Below are 22149 nucleotides of genomic sequence, written 5' to 3'. Positions count from 1 at the left end.
CAGCCAAGAAAGGGCGCAAGGCAGGAAACAAACCCCGGGCAGGGCGCCAGCCCACCGCAGGACTGACATTATGTAATAAACCTTTTTATTGTACCAGGACTTGTGCCATGATGGTTGTGTCTAAGATGCTGCAACACCCCCTAGTTGTCACTATACATAAATACTTTACAAAAAGGCATTGAAAATCGTAACTAAAATATAATTCTCATCTTCTCAAACCTTATACTACTCAAGATAAGCTTTATCCTTCTTCCACCTGACTCCAACTCACCAGGATGGGATGACCCGGAAGTTCTTCCGGTACTAGAGTGTAGCCTGATGGAAGTACTTCCTGGTCTCACAAAGTAGGGACAATGGATTCCTGCAGCACCCTCTGGTGGCACCCAGAGAACCTCACAAGGCTGCCCTATGGGACTACAGTTCTCAGCGTGCCTTGTGGATAGCATCACCCAGGGAGTTTGCCACCTAGCATGTTGGGGGAGCATGTAGCCCTGCCAGGTTGTCTCCCCCTGTCATTCTTCCCCACTAGCTTCTCAGCCGGGTATTGCTCCTCAGTCCATCCCTTCTGGGATGCCAGTGTACTCACTGCTGCTCTGGGATCTTCTGCCTGTGTCCTGGCTGAGGATGGACGATCTTCACCTGGTTTCTTGTGCCTTTGAAGGTCTGTCCTCTTGTCCAAGTAAGGATCCTTGCCCCATCTTGTCCAGGATGCTCACCCATACAGGCTTGTAGATGGCAGCAAGATGCTGAGACCTGTCCAGATGTACAACAAGTTTATATTTAAAGGCATCAACATTTGAATACATCAGGTCCAGATTGCTGTCTCCACAAAAGTTATGCGCTGTTACATTCAAAGTTGGCCGATTTTAGCATTCTGAATGATTTATCTTTAGAGTGTTCACAATAGAATGAATCATTTTTGTTGCCAAGTTTAAAAATAATCATCAACAAGATGCTGAAACCCCCTCCCAGTCAGTAATGTGGACAAATTCAGACGGCATTTCAAAGTTTGGATCACACATCTGAGCTTTAACTGTAATGTGCTCACTTTAACTCGATTATGTTGACCTCTTTTGTAGGTTACTTTGGATAAATGCATCTGTTAAGAAAATAAATGTTATAGTGTTGGGAAAGTGGAAAAACTGCCCATTCAGGTAGGCAGGGACACCCTTTTAGCTTCAAGTATAAAAGCCATGGGTTTAATCATTTTCTCTTTTCTGAATTTAGATTTGTCTATGTGTGTATCTCTCATTTTTACATGTTGTGTAGTCCAATATAAGACAGCTTTTCACACGTTCTGGTCTCCTTGGCATCATTTCTAGGTTCAAGAACACTAAGGAGGAGCTCCCCATTTCTTGTGTGAAGAGGATGCCACAAAACTCTACTGTGGAGGAAAGTTTGTTATAAAGCAAATACAAAACTATTATTTGATAAGAATTACTACTGTGTTACTTGGCCTCAGACTGGTGTCCTATCTATAGCATACCTTGTGCCTGATGCTGTCGGGATAGGCTCCAGCTATTTTGTGTCTTTCTTACAGACCAAGTAGCTTCAGATAATGTAGAAATTGGACAGCGGGATATTCTGTATATTTAGTTATTCACTTGTGTTTTCTTTTGAAACATTTACAGACATGGAATATGCTTATGAAATGATAAGTTTAATTGCGATGGAAAGCTGGCAGTTAGTTGCAAAACACAACTGTGTAGAAAGTGTCAGCCTGTTTTCGAGAAATTACACCATTGGGAGAAATGAAGCCTTTGAAAATGAGGTTATGGAAGTTTATACTTTTCAAATGGTAGCAAGGATTTAATTTGAGATAAAATGTTCTAATCATATAAATGAAGACTTTAAAGGAGGATTTTATTTATGTCTCAGTATTTTGTTTCTTTCTATGTATATGCAGAATTACACAATGTCAGTGTCAACGTTATGTGGCAAGAAAGTGTTCAACTAACCATACAATGTAATACCAGCTGTATTATAAAAAGGGAAGTTTTACATCTTAATGATGCTATATAAGTAAAATTCCTCATTTGCAACTGTGTATTGGCTGCAGAGAGCTGGACTGAGTGATCTGAAGAGAAAATGAAAACTTGCCTCACTCTGTTCCTTCTAGCCGGCTTTATAACTTATTCAGGTAAGTCTGTCTGCAGCGAACATATGAAAATATATCTTTTTAAAAAGGCTGTCTCAAATTAAACAGAAGTTATCTGCTAGGGACTGGTCTGTCCCCCTCTGCTAATGATTAGGGAGACATGGAATTCATGGACCATCTGGTCACAAAAAATCAATCAAACAATGGGGTGCTTGGTGCCTGGTAAGTCTTAGTTGGCATCAGATCATTACAATACCCTCTGATATTGTTATTATCTTACATTTTAATGTTACATAAACTGAGATGCCTCACAATCACCTGCTGTTCAGGCAAATACATTGGCTATGAACTGCCTAAATTAAGCCAGGAACACCCAAAGTTTGGAAACAAATAGATCTGAGGTGAAAAAGTACAAGTCACAATAGTATGGAATGAATACACAGACTACACACATTGCATGACACGAACACAAGACTCCTGGGGTGTCAAGGTGCACTTCTAACTACCGTGCGGCCAGTGTTTGCTGTACATCTCAAGGCTGGCAATAAATTGAAAAAAAAAAAAAACGATTTTATACGTACCTGTTGTTTCTGTACCAGAACTGTGGTTCTTTGAAACAGTGGCATCATACTGCCAGCTTCTTTTTCACAAAGTGGAAGAAGCACACCGAAGGTGTCAATGATAGCTTTTTAAAATGTAACACCACCAGGCAGTCCTCTGCAGTGGTTAAGATGCTGCTGAGCCCTATTCTGAAGAGGTTAATGTTTTGCTCCTTATTTTAATGCAGAGAATTCAAATCCAATCACAAAACTGAAAGTTCAGGTTGCACATGCGCACACAGACACTGAAGTGTAAACCTAGGACACTGCAGGGCCAATAGAGCTAGACTTTATGAGCTAAAAACAGGCTTGCAGCAACTACTTACAATGACAATTTCACATAGCAAAAAGTTACATTAAATATTAGAATGTTAAAATGAAAAAAACTGGTTTAGAAGACAAAGTTAAAGGTTCTTAAAACATGTAAATAATAGTTAAATTAATGAGGACAGCCTACTTTTTTACTCTGCATATCATCTGGTGGGGCTGTGTCCCATTAGCCCTTAAAGCAGAAAGAAAGATGGTTAGTAACCCATAGTGCTCTTTGTATTCAAAGCCACTCACAGGCTTCTGCTTGATTTTCATTAACGTTTACAGGATATGTTGTCCCTCTCCATTAACTCTTAAGAAAGTTTAATGGTTTTTGGTTTAAGATTTATCCATCCATATATCCAGGGCACTGAGCTGCCCTGCAATGAATGCACAGGAGAAAACCTTAAATTGGCATACTTATGTTTATTAACATATTGTGTAAAGCAGCACGGTTACTGTAGTTATTTTAGACATTTATTAATTTTCTTTACAAACAAACATGAGACAATTATTGCATTAGTTGGCTCTAGTGTATGGGATATATTTTCTGCAAAAAAATAAATGAAAATTACAATTATAAAATGAAAATGCATTCACTCTTTTGCCATTTAGTTTTCAAAGTGTACATGCCAGGATGCTACAAAAATTAAAAATAAAATGAAACACCAACTCTTGTAATTTCATTTTCCACACACATAAGAGTCATTTGTGATATTTTTAAAAACTAGGGGGCTCTGCCCCCTGTTAGCTTCGCTTGCCCACCCCCGGATTTGTTTTACCGGGTATACAATTTAAAGAAATTGTTATTTTCATGGGAATTGTTACATATGCATTATTTTCACTTTTACTTTAAAACTTTTGTAAAAACAATACTTGGAATTAACTTTTTTCAAGATCGCATTGAATTTTGATTCCATGTTTGGACTTACATCGTGACAACGCAACGTATATTTGCCTGTGAGAGAATATCATTTCTTTCTCTCAAGTAAATAAAATGACTTTCTCGAATGTTTGCCCATGCTCTTTCTTCTTCGTTTTGTTGATGACTTGTTATCTAGAACGTATAAAATTGTCCTGATAAAATGTATAGGAGCTGAGAGCACAGGAAGTGTGTCTGACAAAGGCATTCACATGACTGATAGGTTAGATGACTGTGGTCTTATTTGAAAATAGTTGTAAGTAGGGTGTGACTTGAAAGAATCTCATGTTAAAAGTCTCCATCTCACGGGACTTCATACCACAACAGCGTTTTTGTAATCTTTTAATAATCGCTGGCAATACTAATTAGACGATGAACAAGTCTCCAGCTTAAAGTTTAAATCTGAACAATATATTCAACAAGTAAGCCCACGATTCGCTAGCCAATCGGAAATCCAAGAATGGCAATCAGTTTCTGTTCCGACCGATATTTGGATGGATGACATATCATGGAGGGTGGGTGCGCCTGGGGAAATGTCATTTAATTCAATAAGCATATTGGTACTAAAGCGGTTTCGTTTTGTGGAGACGTGATTCTGTTGCCTTTGCTGACACCAAGTGCTGGCAGAGTGGAGCACAGCAAGTGTAGTTTACAGGTTGTGGTGTTCGTGTGCCAGCCACTGAGTCGGGGAAGCCGCTGGGTTTGAGTCTGTGACCGTTATGTGATCTATATTACTGGCACAGTGGATTAGAGCAAGTGTAGTGAACAGGTTGTGTTGTTTGGGTGCCACCTACTGACTCTGGGAAGCCGCTGCGTTTGACTCTGGGGCGTGCGCAACGGCGCAATATGAGCCTCGGTGGGAAGCCGCTGCGTGATGAAATATCATGGAGGGTATATGCAGTGGTGTGGGCGGTCGCGTCCGGGCGACTGTAAACCTGGCGTGCACGCTTTACCTCAGGTGTAGTTCACAGGTCGTAGGCATGTTTGTATTACTAATCGTTGAGATCCCTCCATTTGGATACGTGTCTCCTTTGCCTGTGCTGTGTCAAAAGCGCGTTGTGGGTGCGCTCGTTCATTGTCCTGGCGGCTGTACAACCTGGCGTGCATGCTTTACCTCAGGTTTAGTTCACAGGTCGTAGGCATGGTAAAGTTTCCATTTAATTGAGTAACCCTATTTGAACTAAAGCAGTTTCTTTGTGTGGGCTTCCCGTTTTGGGAAGCCGCTGCGTTTGACTCTGGGGCGGGCGCCATGGCACGGTTGTGTTGTTTGGGCGCCATCTACTGACTCTGGGAAGCCACCGCGTTTTGGGAAGCCGTCTGCGTTTGACTCTGGGGCGGGCGCCATGGCACGGTTGTGTTGTTTGGGCGCCATCTACTGACTCTGGGAAGCCACCGCGTTTTGGGAAGCCACTGCGTTTGACTCTGGGATGGGCGCCACGGCGCAGTACGCATGTGCCTTGGTGGCAGTACGCATGTGCCTCGGTGCATCTGCCGTGCATAAATTAACTGTTGTTTAGTAAGATAGATCTCTTTTCACTGTTCCGTTATTTCACAGAGTAATAATTTCTGTTTATTTGTGCTAATGAGATCTTTCCTATCCTTTTTTGGGGACTTTGGCATTTTCCTACTTCCATTATCTCTAACCTGCTGTGCATGTGTACTGCGCCAACATTTTTGAATTCTTTATGATGTTCTACTTTGTCATTTACTATTTGTCCTTTATTTCCGGCCCCGGGTGTGGTTACATCTCTTTCTTGTGGGACGTATAACCCAGCTAGTGTTGTGAAGGGGAGGACTGAGCGCACGCTAAGGAGATGCCATCGTATCAGCTGCTGGCTTGTTGCTGCTGGCGAGCTGCGTATTCTGCTTGTTACGCTGCGCGTCGATCATTTAAAAGCCTGTACAGCAGCTGTCCTTTTGTCTCACTGCCTTGTCTCACTGGACGTCAAAGTGTCTTCCGAGAAGATCACGTCTCGTTTCCCTCATCTCCCTCCCAAGATTTTTTTTTTATAATAGAGAGATAAAATTAAATTGCTTTTCTGTCATTGCTTTTATTTTTCATTGTGACTTTTTATTTTCCATGCCCGTCTTGGTGTATCAGTTTAATAATTGAAATGATAATGCAGTCCTCACTTAAGATTTGCTTTTTCTTCATGATATGCGTAATAGCTAAAGTGGAGAAGCGGCCTGAGTTGCCTTGAAAGTTTGCATATTGTAATCTTTTTTAGTTAGCCAGTAAAAGGTGTCATTTTGCTTGACTTCTCATTAAAATGAAAATGAAAATTCAATATTTCCTTCATATTTTCTTTTCCATTTGGTTTGCAGTACAAATGTGACATATTTTAAACAACAACTCAAAATTGATAAATCAATCACAAATTCCCTGGACAACTGTGAGGCTGCAAAAATGAAAAGCCAAATGCAAATAGACATGGGGCCACCTGCTGCTCATGACATTTTCTTTCCACTTTGCATCTTCATGTTCAAGTTCTCAACATGCAAATATCTTTTAATTACCGCGAGTCAATGGGTGTGGCTTCAATATTTGACTGATGGGTTTTTGGAAGGTACCGGCAGATGGAAAGTAATGTTCAGGAAATGACGATAGAGTCAATGGAAATTTCTATTACTTAGTTGCGAAGTGAATTTAGATAAGATTGGAGATGTTGAGGCTTTCATCAGCAAGGAGGTAAAGAATGTTGTATGGCCTAATTTACACGACAGTTTACATCGCCTAAGCTCAGCTTCACTGGACACGGCAAGCTGTGCAGCAGAACTGCACGTAATACTTTTATGTTTGAAAAGCAACATTTTTATTTATCTCCACTAAATAGAATATTAAACCTTCTGAATTAATGGATACAATCTGTATTTTGCTATCTCTTGTTACAACTTAAAAATTGATATTAGTAACACTATTTATATCCTGCAAGTATGATGAAAGTATTAATGTGTTTAGTAACTTTAATAAAATATGAATCTAAGTCGTTTTTGAAATTTTCTCACTATTATCAATCTTGTATTCTTTTTTCCCCAGTTAAAGCTTTAAAATGCTACATATGTGCTGTTACCACATCAAAAGCAGACTGCACTAACAATACAGAAATGTGCTCATCTGGTGAAGACACTTGTATGACTATAGTCAGCACAGTCAGTAAGTAACAAGTTAATTTAATTAATATATGAAGCCATTCAAGCACATCTAGTAAAAAAAAGGTAAGTATTTAGAAACATCGGAACATCTGCATATTGTTTAACATGAGCTAAGACATCAAAACAGTGCAAGCCCTAAGAAAAATAATATAATATGTGATAAAAAGCAGGTTAAAGAAATCTGTAAACAATTTTTATTTTAAAAGTGTTCTAAAATATGTCATACATTCAGCAGTGTTTGCCCAGGTGCATCCTAACTGAGACCAATGTGGCCATTTCATCAACATTCAAGGTGCTGCACAAAGCCGAAATTGTCAGAAAGATAAATGGCATCATCTCTTTTACAGACACAATGGAGGACTAACATCATCATTCCTTCTCAGAAGCATTCTAACCATTTCTGAATATTGTAGTGGACAGTATGATAACAAACATTACATAACTGATGAGTTTCAATGGTGTAATTTCATATATTTGGTAGACTTTATTGTATTAAAATGTGGAGTGCAACAAAACACTTAAGAACACCATAGACAGCATATTTGACACTTTAAAAATGGGAAGATCTGTTTGGTACGCACAAAGGCTCAGCCACTTTCTTCAGGTCATATCAAGCACAAAGGTCTCCTGAATAAATCGTTCTTCACTTAAACCCACCGAGAATTGGTCTTCGTTGGCTCAGTCAGTTAGAGTCTGGTTACCTGAGTCCCACAGATTCTGTCTTTGTTATTCTTCTAGAATGCCTGTGTGGTGTATTTAGTCTGGTTTGATCTGGTTACTGTCTTTGTGCAGTTGACACTTTCTTTTCGTATTCACGTGGGTTTTCTCTTGGTGGTCCTACAGATGTTGTATACTGGTGTGATGTGAGTGGGTGTGGGAGTGAGCCTTGTGATCGACTGGTGCCTTCTGTAGGGTTGCTCTGCATTTGATGTTGCTTGGATAGGCCCGACAACCAGACATGAGAAGAAGCTGGTTTATTAAATGTTTGAAAGAATGAATAAGTAGGGATTAAAAACTATTTGGAAGGTTAAGTCAAAAATATTGCAATAGCCAACAAGTTCTAAAATGGTAACAAAATCTACTAGCGACTCCAACAGGAGGAACAGAAAGAACCGTTTGGAAATAATTATAATAATGATTGGCAATAACCAGAATTTACCAAAATAATTAAATAAATGCTTCACCCCCAAGCATTTACAGAAGACAATGAGTAGGAACACAAACATTAAATCTGAAGAGCAGGTACACTCAAAACAGAAACCACATTCTACCTATGTGCTGAAAAAATAAAATATGTAATTTCTAGTAAATGCTAGGGAACTTATTCCACAAGAAAGATACAAAAATCTAATTCAGTTTTTATGAATTAATAGCTCTTACTTAAAGTATAGTGTGCTTAAAACAATAGAAACTGTACTCTAAAAACATCGAGAACTTCTTACATATATAAAATAGCAGCCATGATGGCTTGAGAAGGATAAGTTCCAGTCAAACCAAAAAATATTTCTTATGTAGTCAGACCTTTTACTGTATATACCTGTACCTGTATAACATGGCAAAAATGGATCAGTAATATGTGTAGATTATCATAACACAAATTCAAAAGCTTCTTGAATGAAGAAACCATCAGATAAATATGAGATATGCATAAATGGCACTGGCCAGCCCTCCTGTCTCATATCTAAAGGACAAATGTCTCTCTGTGTCGGCACAAGTTCTTCTGCAGGTGCTCTTGTCTTCCTTCACATAATTTCCTATTTATTGTGACAGGAACGGATCCCGAATGAGGCACCTGTTTTGTTTCCTAGGGTGACCGTATTCCTTGAAACACCTCTTGGTCAGGCAGACTCAGCCCCATTCCAATCTAGTTGTGGCCTATTTGTGTTCTTTTATCTCAGCCATCTGTTTGGCCCAAGGTTAGCTGGACAGTCAGTTACAACCAGATTTATGGAAAGCCTTCAGTCCTCCAGTCTAGAAACTAAACTAAATGAGGATGGGAAAGGTGCTATATAAGGAAAATCTATTATTAAAGATTCTTATCTGATTTAGTAAGTCGTTAAAGTCCCTGAGCAAAAACTGCTTATCTTGCTTTCTTGCATTTTAAAATTAGTTAGATTTTCCAGCCTGTTAAAACATTTGTATTGTTAGAAATCTAGTTTTATATAAATAAATAATGTCTATCTATCTTTCATGCAATTACTTGGAAACTAATGGGACTAGAACCTTGATCTTAGTCTTAATCGAAAAATTTATGAACAGATACATTATGGAAATTCAAAAAATTTTAGGTGAGCACTTTACTAGTGAGCAGAAAAGTATATTGCAATGGAAGAACTGATAATCCCCAAGACATGATAAATATGTGTTCAGAATTCATAATCAGCTGTAAGTTCTTATATTTATATGCTATAAATTATTCTCCATTACACACCTCTCCATTTCATGGCACACCCATCAAACACAATTTAGAGTTTCCCCTCATAATAGTCTGCATGTCTTTGGAATGGGCAAGGAAACCAACAAATCTTGAGAACACCTCCAGGGGTACCAGAAGAGCACACAAACTCTTTTAAAAAGACAGTAACTGTGCTTTTTAAATGTATGCACAGATTAATGATTCACCTATTGTTTAATTCACCTCTTTTTGAACACATTTATTTCTTTATGGTATTATTGGGAGCTAATCCTGACAGAACATGGTCGGTCCTGAATCAGGCATCAGTCCATCTCAGGGCACACTCACTAACACCTGTAAAAAATCCACACGTACATAAGAATATCACGTAAAGCTCCACACAGGCAGTAACTCCATTAGTTAACATATTAATTACATATTAACATTAATGCCCTTTGTCTCAAATTTACACTTCATGTTTTCTCATAACAACATTCTGTACTGCCTAGTATTTAATTTCATTTACTTGTAAAGAATTCTGATCAGTCATTTTTAATGATGTCAAACAAATGCAGTCAGACTGTTTAAAACTATCAGCATTGATATACTTTTTCCATTGACACTGTTTTTTCAGCTTTAACAAATAAAAATTGTGGAATCTACACATTCTTTATGAGCAATGCAAAATCTCATTATACTGTATATGGCCTTCCAAGTACATAAAAAATGTTATTTAACATCAACCAACTTAGACTTTCGTATTTACAAACCAAAACAGAAATAAAGCTGGATTCTTTTCATAACACCTTAGGAAAAATGAGCCTTAGCAGCTTTCAATGGCACAAATTAAATGTTGGGTTCAAATATCAAATTTAAGACTATATTCCTGTTAGTGCTGCCACACTACCTTGAAAAGAAATTGAGACTTTTAGAAAAGTTACTGACCTGTTAAAAAAACACTGAAGATGAGCAAACTGGAATCCTAGTAGTGTTATCTCTTTATTAGATTCCTATATAAACACAATTGCATACACACCAAGGCACACACTCACATACAGCACTCACTTCAGAGCCATTGAAAATAAATGTGATCATCCTGAAGCTTGTGTTATTTTATTTATTTGAAGTGGTCCAGATAAATAACCTCTGGTCAGATATGATCAACAACTGTGCAGTCATTGTAAATACGCTCCTGTGTAACAGACTGTCTCAAAATGGTGACAAAAATTTGGTAGAAATACAGAAAGTTTTAGGTTGATAGCAAAAAGGTACATCACTTATTACTAAAGTGTATAAAGTAGAGTGCCATGTACTAACAAGCAGTTGATTGTCAAAATGCACAAAAAAGAAAATACCAGACATGCAAAAATCAAGAAGAGTCTTAGAGTAGTGCTATTATTGTCTTTAAGTAGTTGCATATTACTTAGGAAAAGTGCACCATACATTACAGAATGAATTAAGAAGAGTCTTCTACATTAGACTATGGAGAGATACATTATTGAAATAATTCCTGAAAGTATTTTTGAAATAGTGTTAGTGCCTTTTGATATTATGTTGTAATATGGTGAGATGTAAGCTCTGATGCTGATGTACCCTCTTTGGGGTCACAGGTTAGTGATGGGGATACAAGAAAATATGTGACACATCACAGCTAGGGACAGGAGGCTCATTCATGATTAAATATATAGTTTTTTATTCAAATTGCTTGATTTCATTTGCTATAATATTCATCATGTTGTATTCAGAAGGATTCATTTGCTATTATATTTTTTTTTCTAGATAGACAATCTAATTATACGAAGATATGTACCACCAGTCAAGGATGCTCTGCAGTAGCAAACGCGAATAATCAATTTGTAACAGCAACGTGCTGCAGTACTGACTTGTGCAACAGCTCGTCCGCATTCAAGATGAACTTCTGGCTCCTGGGATTCTGTGCAGTTGTCATTTCCTTTGTTAGTTGTATCTAGCAGCACAATCTCAAATAAAGATAACTTTTTATCAGATCACACAAAGAAAACATTTTAAAATGTAAGAAGTAATGTGACAGCTGTTTGTATTAATCAAATAAACATAATATTATCCATGTAATTTGGTTTCAATGTTTTCTTTCAGTGTACTCTTCTGTGTGGAGTCTGCGTGGGTTTCCTCCTGGTGCTCTGATTTCCTCCCTCAGTCCAAAGGTAGGCAGGTTAGGTGGATTGGCAATGCTAAATTGTCCCTTGGTGTGTGTGTGTTTGTGTGTTCTTGCGTGCCTATCCATATGCAGTCTCTAGAATTGTTACACAATCACCAAGTGTGGACATTGTAGCAAAGTGGCTCACTTAGCAGAACCTTTAAATCATATTAAAAGCATTAAGGTATTTTGAATGATGTGTGTAAAAATAACTTATTTTAATAAAACAAACATACAGAGCTCTTTAGGACTAATTTTAATAAGATTTTAAGGTTTTCCCAAGTGGTGTCCTAAGAGGTCCCAAGTCTTTTACTCCATGTTGCCCCTGTAGACCAGTCAGAGTACTGCAGGCAGTTTCACACACTGCATCATTCACATTCATTAACTTTGATTTTGATGTCCAAGTGCTTGAAAAGTGGTCCATTACTAATATGTTACTTTCATTTAACTAAAGAAAAGGTGTCAGTGAAATACTTAAATAAAAAAAAAATTCAAAATACTTAAACCACAAGAAAATTGATTGCTTGGTTTAAACATTTAATGAAACAGCAATAATGTCAAGTTTATTATGTTTATTTTATGTATAGCACAATGCAGTAAACATTATAGAACTGTAGGAAGAAATGGCATTGCACTCGTTTCTTTTGCGTGGCATGTGGGACTTTCACAGCCTGACTGTTGAAATCTGTGACATTATATTTAACATTAATGTCCACCTCAGCTTAAGCAGCTAAAATATGAGATTGTGTCACTGTTAGAGTGGGCTGCTTTCTTGGTGTGCAAGATAACCCAACAACATCTTAAATCTCCAAACCTAAAAAGACAGGATCATCCAAAATGAACTGCTGCTCTTGTGCTATAGCAAATTTCAGCCTCTCAGACCCTTGGACTTGGCTTGGTCAATAAGAAAAGTGACCCTAATTTACATTGGCAAGCCTTGATGGACTAACTTAGACACCAACTATCAAATGAACATTTTTTCTCTCTCATTCTCTGATCTGTAGCTGGCAGCTAAAAGTGGCAGAACTAGTTTGCTACTATTGGTGCCGCAGCATTTCAGATTCACTTTGTGATGTTTTATGGTCCATTGGCAATGGTCCTGGCCTGGTTCAGGCTGAATCACTTCATCTTCAGATCATCCTCTACTTGTTTGGTCCATGTTTTCTTGTATGCAGTCCATTGTATCATCCTCTGAGTGGGTCTCTGAACACATGACGAAACCACCTCAGCCTTCGCTGCTGGATTTGTTCGTTGTTGGTTCCTGTTGACGTCTTGCCCGAATGGTTTTGTTCATGATGCAATTGCGAAGTGAGATTGCCAGGATCTGTTGCACAGATTACATTTGGAAACCCTAGAATTTGTTCAGATCCAATTTGAGAACGGTCCATGTTTCTCATCCATAAAGAAGGATTGGCAGGATCATCGTCCAGAAGAGGCGAAGTTTGGTCTTCATGGAGATGTTGGTTCTCTTCCACAGGCACCATTTCAGGGAGGCGAATGCTGCAACCGGTTGTGTGATTCTGCTGTGGATCTCTACTGTGGATGCCACTTTCTTCTCCTGTACCAGGTATTTGAAGGTATTTGAAGTCCTACAACTGCTCAATCTGGACAATTTTAAGGTAGACAATGTCCTGCAATCAGTCTGTTTGACGGCACCTTGGTCTTGTCCATATTGATTTTCAAGCCGTACAACTGGGCGATGCAGGCAGTATCGTAGAGGATGTCCATGGCCTCTACATCATTGTCTAAAAGACATCTATCGTCACCAAACATGAGGTCAGTCACAAAGTGGTCCTCATCATATTGTACTCCATGACTGTCCTAGAATGCTTTTCTCTTGATGCCGTTGATTACGATGTAGAAAAGCAGAGGAGAGGCTACGTCCTCTTAGAGGACTCCAGTGTTAATGGTGAACTCCTCAGATAGTTTCAGTTAAGCACTTGTCTGGTTCAATGATTGTACACTATTTAAAACAGTGTGATGACTTTCAGAAGCATGTGTTCAATCTCGAATGATCTCCACAGGGCAGGCCAATGAACACAATCGAATGCTGATTTGAAGTCGATACATATGATGGCGGTTTGTTGCCCACATCAGATATTTTCCTCCATTAGTTGACAAAAGGTGAAGGTTTGATTGCAACATTCTTGTCTGGGTCTGAATCCTGCCTGTTTTTCTTGGCTGGTCTGTTCCCAATGTTTCTGCAGTCCTTCTGAAGACCTTGCTGACAATGGAAAGGAGGTTGATGACACAATAGTTCTTACATTCCCGGTTGTCACACTTTTTGTGAATAGGCACGATGATTCAGTGCGCCAGATGGATGGGAAGACTGAGTGAAGTCGTCAGAGCAAGCAATCTCACCCTTCCTTGATCGCTTCCACAGTGACCTAGTCTAGTCCTGGTGCTTAGCCATTCTTCAGTGATCATGTGGCTGCTTCCATTTCCTAGATTGTAGCCTCGACATCAAACATTGGGACCTAAAGGGGAACAATGAGGGGTGGAACTGCTGGTGACACTGGCGTGGGTGGTGATTGTACAACTCTTCAAAGAATTTTCTCCACCATTGGAGGGGTTTGGCAGTCCAATTTGCTTTCTTGATATTATAATTGATCAAGTTGGCCTTCCCATTCAATCGTCTGAGTGTGTGATAGAGGATGTGATACTTGTGCTTGGATGCTGATTATTCGAGAGCTGCTGCTACCTGATTCCAGTACGCATCTCTCTGTGCTTTCATCCTTAATCAGACTTCTCGTGATCTTCACCCAAGAATCCTTAAAGTCAAGTTCATTTCTTCACTTCCTCTCAGCCTTGCACCCTGTAATGGATCCTCTTCTACCACGAGCACCCCTCCAATCCAAAGGGGATTCTGAAACTGAACCTCGGAAACTGAAATGAGCCTGTAACAGAAGTTGGCGTGAGTGCTGAAGTGAAATGCACAACCAACACAGGACTACTGTATGTAAAAGCAATATGTTCCATTTGCAAAAGTTAAATATTATCCTGAGCAAACTTATTTTATGTTTACAGATGAGAATCACTATGTGATTAGTCAGAAGACCCTGATTATGTGGATCATTTTGAACTAATTTTATATTTTTTAAAAACAATACATTATTTTTCTTATTATTTTTTATTGTTATGTGTCACAATCTTACATTTTTAAAAGTGCCCTGGTTTTGTTGCTCTTTCAACATTGGTGCCACTATGTTATTGTCAATTGCCACGGCAGTTGTTTGTCATTGCCCAGAATTCAATGTGTGTGTTTCTTTTGCCTTTCTTGTATCGACTTTTCAGTTTTTTGACTTCAACATTTGGTTTCTCTTTTGGTTTTAGTGTCACAACATTTTTTTTCCTTTTTGTTAATAAATGCCCTACAAGTATTTGACTACTGTTTTTGATTTTTCCTTTGGGTCATCTCTTAGTTCTACTCCTTGCTCACCAGCTGTAGTACAGAGCAAATATGGCAAGGTGGAACTAAATCAAAAGATCTGAATGACGAATGCAAAGCTGACTCCTTCTTCTAATGTACATGTTGTCCAAGTTGTGACCATTCCTTGAGCCTTTTGGGGAGCCAATTAAAGATTACACAAGAGGAAGGCTTTAGCAGGGCACTGTAGGTCACGTCTGGGATTGCGGACTAGCTTTTGCTCTTGAAGTTTGCCATTCCAGACCTTTTCCTTTTGACACAGATTTGCTTTAGATTGTGTTGCTCAATTTTTGAAAATAAATTCTAAAACTTTAAAACAGATTTGTTAGTTTTGTGGGCCAGGAGTTTCTATGGGTTTCCTCTTTCCCTTTGTGAATATTATAATTAAAATATATCTTTTACTTCTTTTTGTTTGGAACAATGCAGGCTGAAAACCTTGCTATTGGAGCTGGGCTGATTTGGGTAAGTGATATACTGACTGAAAAGGACAGCCAGGGTTGATACCAGAAATCAAAAAAGAGTTGTGAAAGCCAAAACGCAAACCAAAAATCAAAGTCAAAATGCAGAACTTATTTCTAACACCAGGAGTCACTAATATACTGTAAGAGTTGTAAGAATCACTACGTTTATTCAATCTCAGATAATTTGGAAATGTATGTGATGACCTTTATACATTTGCGTTGATGATATAATTTGTGGTACATTCCTGGTGCATCGTGGGATTCATTGTAATGACCATAGAATTGATGCCAAATTGGAAGCGCTTATGGCCAAAACAGAATGATGGTAAAAACTGAATAAAAAATTATTTACTTTTATAGGAAGCCTCTGATCACAAAATACATTGCGAAATTGAATATCTGGTGTCTGAAGTAAAGGAATTTTTACCCCCAGCATGAATTTATTTTAATAAACGATGTCATTCATAACAGTAGAGGCCCACACTTATTCTTCAGAAAAATGTGGAATATTGGTCTTACTTTCATTTTCATGCCCCCCACTATTTTTGAGTTTTTTGAGACCTGACAGATCACAATAATAACAAAGAAGATTGAAAATTCAAAAATAACTAAAACACCAAGCCTTTGTATGATTTTTGTACTAGCTCACCTCACACCACAGTGTGCTGCCATGTTAAGTATACTTCTGGATAATGAGTTCATGCTGCGTAACTTTCAGAGGTCACAAGATGTCAACTGAGCCCCACTGTCAACAACAAAATGAAAACTGACATGAAGGAGGAACCAAAATGGCACTGAAAAATAAATACAAATATCTAAGAAAGTTTGAGCAAGAAAAATGAGAAAAACATTTGCATACATGATACAAGAATAAGAAGTATAGCATTAAAATCCCAAAACCATGACAAATCTGTGGTGTTATATCACTTTTATTATTCCAAGACATTAAAATTTTTAGTATTTATAGCCTTTTAAGTCTTTTATGTTGACTTTCAAAAAGCATTTGATAAGGTGCCACATGAGAAGTTGGGCATCAGATTAAAAGAGGTGCGAGTTCAGGGTGTTGTGGGTAAAATGGGTGTACAATTGGCTCAGACACATGGAAGTAGAGAGCAATGGTGTGAGGAACCTTATCAGAACTAGCTTTCTTTCTTTCTTTCTTTCTTTCTTTCTTTCTTTCTTTCTTTCTTTCTTTCTTTCTTTCTTTCTTTCTTTCTTTCTTTCCATCATGCCCTCTGATTGAAACACTCTGAGATTGGGTGCTTAAAACAAGTGAACAGTTAGTGACTGATTTATTAAAAATACCATTTTTCAGTTTTTTGTTGTCCCAGAATCTTTGTTGGCCATCAAAACAACAAAAGAAATCAATGTATTCTATACTTCTGTATTTGGGGCGGCATGGTGGCAGCACCGTTACCTCACAGTAAGGAGACCAAGGTTCGCATCCCCGGTCCTCCTGGCATGAAGTTTGCATGTTCTTCTGGTGTCAGTGTGGGTTTCCCCCAAGTGCTCCAGTTTTCTCCAACAGTCCAAAGACATACAGGTTAGATGGACTGGCAATAATAAAGTGGCCCTGCTGTCCCGCAGACAGAGGAAACGTGGGAATTTTGTAGGCTAACACAAGAAGATAAATAGAACATTCAGGTCTGTGCATATGAACCAAAGGTGGTCATTATAGTTAATAAAAAAAGAACAAAAGATTGTGTTGCTTTAAACTCAGGTTTTAATATTAAGAAATACTAAATTCAAGGAAATTATTAAAGTATTGATTTTTAATTAGGTAAACTGTGAAAATAAATATGTATATATATATGAAATATATATATTATATGTAAAGCAGGTATTGTATAGAATGCCTAGGAAATGTTTTAAAGTTTAATTGTTTTATACTTTGACGTCCCATTTTCAGCATTCAACCTCAAAAGGTCAGTATTGTGATGGGAGCCTTGACTGGGGATGCCAAACGGGAAGTCAGTGTGTTGAGTGTGGAAGAAAGAGACAGGGTTACAAAGATTTTTCTTGTTCTAGATGGATTATATGGTGACCAAGTCCCGTTAGCTACTCTGATGTCCCAATTTTACAGTTGTGCACAAAGGACTAACGAACCTTTCAGGGCTTTTGTTCTTAGATTGAGAGAACTTCATTGCAGGTTACAACAGCGTAGCCCAGCCCAAGCCCCCTCCGATATACAGCTGCGAGATCAGCTCTTGTTGGGCCTCCATGACAGTGGACTGCGACAAGCACTACGGACATTTGTGCGCCACAATCCAGATAAAACTTTTGGGGAAGTGCATCAAGAGGCTCTGCTGCTGGAAGGGGAATGTAATCATACGGGACACAGGGAAGCAACTTGCAGAGCTATTGGTGAGTTCTCCGCAACTAACTCTCATTCACAGGCGGACTGGAGACAAGCATTTAAGGCAGAGATTCTGGGTGACCTGAAAACACAGATGAAGGAATGGACTCAGGAGCTGCTGAAGGAACTGAGGCCAGCAGTTCCACAGGTTGATGCTACCCAGCCACTAGTACACTCTCAGCCAGATAGGAGGCCTCGTACTAACAGCCATTATGCCTGGAATTCACAAGGTAGGCCCATTTGTAATCAGTGCCAACAAGCAGGTCATTCGGCGCGGAACTGTCCATCCTCTAGTGGGCGCCCTACTTTTGAACTTGTGAACCCTGCAGCTGTGGGCCAGATAGCAAGGTTGGACAGTGAAACCCGAAAGGCCATATCCCCTCTTATTGGCGAGTGTCCCGTGGTACAGGTCACCATTGAAGGCAAAGCATTAAATGGACTGTTAGACACTGGATCCCAGGTTACACTGATGCAAGAGAGCTTTTTCAAGCAGCATTTTGCAGATAACATAGAAGTTGGGCAGGCCCCGTTTCTTCTTACCCTGAAAGCTGCCAATGGGTTGGATATGCCCTATGCAGGGTATGCCACCATGGATTTTGAGGTGGCTACTGTGAAGTTACCAGCCAGAGGGGTTGTAATTGTGTGAGACGAGGTCCAGACAAGCCCATTGCTGATTGGAATGAACGTAATCTGCTTGTTGGCATGCTGTTTTTCAGGCTCCAGAGTCACCAGTGGTACTGTGTCAAGCAGCCCCCAGTATGCAGGAAGCAGGGTCTAACAGCTCTGCTGTGTGTCGACATGCCAAGGCACACCGGGAAAATGATGGATTCAGCAGATACATACAACCAGCCTTCTGCCATAGTGTGGGGGTCCCTGCAAGAGGAGGCACGAGGGAAGAATGGGTGAAGGGACATCAGCAGAATCTACCAAATGCAGGTCAAACTGCTAAGGGGAAAATGGATAAGGCAGCAAAAAATTATAAAACTCAGTACGATAAAAATGCTCAGGCTGTTCCCTTGCTTCCTGGAGAAAGGGTATGGCTGAGAAATAGAGGTAGACAAGGAGAAGGGAAGCTGACAGGTTGGTGGAACCAAGAACCCTATGTGGTGCTGGGCCAGGTAGGGGATTCTGGGGTGGTGTACTTTGGAAGGAAGGAAGCCAGGACTCTGGTGGAAGCACTTTGAGCTACTTTATGTATGAAAATGTGCTACTGTATATAAATAAATGTTGTTGTTGTTGTGTATAAAGTGAGACCAGAAGGGGGAGGTAGAGATAAAAATGTGCACCATAATGCTTTAAAGCCTTGTTGTTTGTCTCCACAAAGTGCTTCAGCTACCCCAATGGCCAAACCATCTCCACCTGGACTTCCCATATATGGGTTTTGGACAATGGGAAACCCAGCCTCTAGAGAAAATAGTGATGTCCCAGAGAGGGGAGCTGTGGAGTTGCGCCGATCAAGGAGGGAAAATTTGGGAAGACCCCCAGCCCGTTTTAGAGAATAAGAAGATTAAACTGATTGTCCGGGACTGACAATGGTTAAGTCTGGGGGGATGTCAGAAGGGGACCTTGTTTTTCGATTTCCTGGATAATCCAGTTACTGATTGTGTCAGGGTTGTCTGTGTAGGTATTTGCTGTCTTGCAAAGGAGTCACCGCTTTGAAGTCTGGCTGGTTGAGTATACAAACAATACCACATGTGATAAAAGAACTGCTGCTTCCTTGGAGGATGTCTGTATTTACCTGAAATTAACATGTTTGACAATAATAAGAAAAGGATTTTACTTACGTAAAGTGTAAGTGGCAGTTATACACACTTGGTTTGCTGTGCATGTCTGAGGCAGATTAAAATTACACTTAAGATTGGTATCAGCATTAGAGCAACTGAAGCAGGACAACGGCTCTAAAATGAAGAAAGGAAAAATTAATTAGGAACTCTACTGTTCAAACAAAAAATTGCACTCTAGGAATTTGTGTCATTTTGCCTTGTATCCACTGTTTGTGGAAATTTCAAATCAGTTCATTAAAAGACTAAAAATTTGTCACAAAATTTTAAAAAAGAACTATGAGTGATTTTGGGGGCTAAATAAAACAATATAGTGAATAAAACAATCAATTGCAACATAATTTAGAAATCTGTAATGGATTTATTGTACTGCTACATTGAATTCAATAAAATATAACAAATATAAAAACACATTTACAATGTTCCTTTTTGCGCTGACTGTTATAAAGCTGTCAATGAAATTAAAATAATGAAAATAGAACATGATTTTTCTAGTGGATGGTTTTTGGAAATCAAAAAAAAAAAAAACCAAAACACACACATCTACTTAAGCTCACAGCACATTATATGAAGTCTAATCGGAGAGGACATCAAACCGAATGACTGCACTTGCTGGATCTTGTTGCCTTGTGGATGTTAGATTACGTGACTAGGAATTGCAGTGGATGACAAATTATGCAGCTTCCTGCAGACTTTTCAGAATAGTTACACATTTCTAAAGTATCATGAACCTTCTTCATTGTAATTTACAAATAACATGATGGCCATATGATGGATTTCTGGTTATGGTAAGTTCAGCCACAGTCTCAGCCATTATTTTCCTTTTTCAATTCTGTCATTGTATGACAAATAACAGGCATCAGACAGACAAGCTTCTGTTCTGTTTGTGCGGTCCTAAAGACTTGTGTTTCTTCTCTCCTGGGGACTGCACTGTATTTTCAGGTAAGCACACAAGAGCTCGCCCCCTACAACTTAAGACAACACCACACATTAAGATCTCAAGATGCCGGTCTGCTTATGATTCCAAGGATTAATAAAATAACAGTGGGAGGTCGAGCTTTTAGTTACAGGGCCCCTAAACTGTGGAATGGTCTGCCTGCTACTATAAGAGATGCCCCTTCGGCCTCAGCTTTTAAATCCCGGCTGAAGACTCACTACTTCAGTTTAGCATATCCTGACTAGAGCTGCTGATTAACTGTACAGACTGCATCTCTGTTGTTAGTCATTAGCACTTAAACATAAGTAACATGACAGTTATAATTGTATACTAACCCTCACTTATTCTGTTTTTCTTCTCGGTACTCAAATGTGGTACTTGGTGCCACGGCCCACCTGCCAAGTTGTTTTGCCTGCCTAAGGAAAAGTCATCCCAGATGGAGGATCGCAGGAATCGTGGAAAAGAGGGGTCCTTTCATCGGATTGGCTGGCCCAGCACTATTTTAGCCGTGGAATGGCCAAATGGGGGAGGCAGCTTGAAGGATGAGGTCTCCAAATCTTATCATGGGATATATCATCTACTGTTAAATTCTGCTCTGTACTTCTAAAATTTATATTTTTTATTTCTTACTATATTGAGGAATTGTTCTGTTCTGTGTACTGCATTGTATTGTATTGACCCCCTTCTTTTGACACCCACTGCACACCCAACCTACCTGGAAAGGGGTCTCTCTTTGAACTGCCTTTCCCAAGGTTTCTTCCATTTTTTCCCTACAAGGTTTTTTTTGGGAGTTTTTCCTTGTCTTCTTAGAGAGTCAAGGCTGGGGGGCTGTCAAGAGGCAGGGCCTGTTAAAGCCCATTGCGGCATTTCCTGTGTGATTTTGGGCTATACAAAAATAAACTGTATTGTATTGTATTGTATTTTGTTGGGATCAGTCATTGGACGTTTTGAGTGAGTTGCTGGTGATGTCAAACTACTCAAATGGCAGTCACAAGAGCACGCCTTGACTGCCTCCGGATCACTAAGATTACGTAAAAGTAGTTTGTGAATGAAAATTACCAGTAAGGTAATGTAATGTGACAGGGGTGGGGGGTTTACACAGGACCAAATCAACCTGCAGTTACAATTACAGTAAGAGAAAATTTTGATTGGACTGATCTGTTGATAAAGTCTTGTCAGCCTCCCTATTCTTGGATCGTTGAGCAATTATCTTCATTGTCAATAGCAGAAACCTCTCCCATTAAGGGCAATACTATTGTTTCTCTTACTGTGGACCTCCTGAACAGTGCTCACCTACCAGTATTGTCAGCGGGTGATCATTTATTTCCAAACTAGGTGCCATGTTAATAGGATTAGGCGTTACACAAAGCAATATTAGGTTTCTATACTGCACCTTTATTTATTGTGGCCTTCATTGTTCAGCTTACTTGGAGCTGAAAACCTCTGCATCCTGTTCTGATGCATGTTCTGTCATACTGAATGGCAGAGCTCCTGCATTTCATAATGGTGTCAGTGAAGCAGGAGGGCCCCCGGAA

General features: G+C 39.2%; 1 protein-coding gene across 3 annotated transcripts in view; it reads left to right on the top strand.

Moving 5' to 3' along the window:
• The first annotated feature begins 1949 nt into the window (after positions 1 to 1949).
• Positions 1950 to 22149, top strand: part of LOC114643692 (ly6/PLAUR domain-containing protein 2-like) — a 201288-nt gene continuing 181088 nt past the window's right edge. The window contains exons 1-3 of one of the 3 annotated variants that reach the window (XM_028818078.2): positions 1950 to 2140; positions 6966 to 7082; positions 11256 to 11557. In XM_028818078.2, the coding sequence (XP_028673911.2) occupies positions 2089 to 2140; positions 6966 to 7082; positions 11256 to 11446 (360 nt within the window). In that variant the 5' untranslated portion in view covers positions 1950 to 2088 and the 3' untranslated portion in view covers positions 11447 to 11557. Of the gene's footprint in view, positions 2141 to 6965; positions 7083 to 11255; positions 11558 to 22149 lie in introns of those variants that run through there. The other 2 variants (XM_051935931.1, XM_051935928.1) reach the window with 2 other exon arrangements.

Source organism: Erpetoichthys calabaricus, chromosome 13, assembly GCF_900747795.2.
Source record: "Erpetoichthys calabaricus chromosome 13, fErpCal1.3, whole genome shotgun sequence".
NCBI classification, from domain to species: domain Eukaryota; kingdom Metazoa; phylum Chordata; class Cladistia; order Polypteriformes; family Polypteridae; genus Erpetoichthys; species Erpetoichthys calabaricus.
This window is presented reverse-complemented; position numbering and strand designations above follow the sequence as displayed.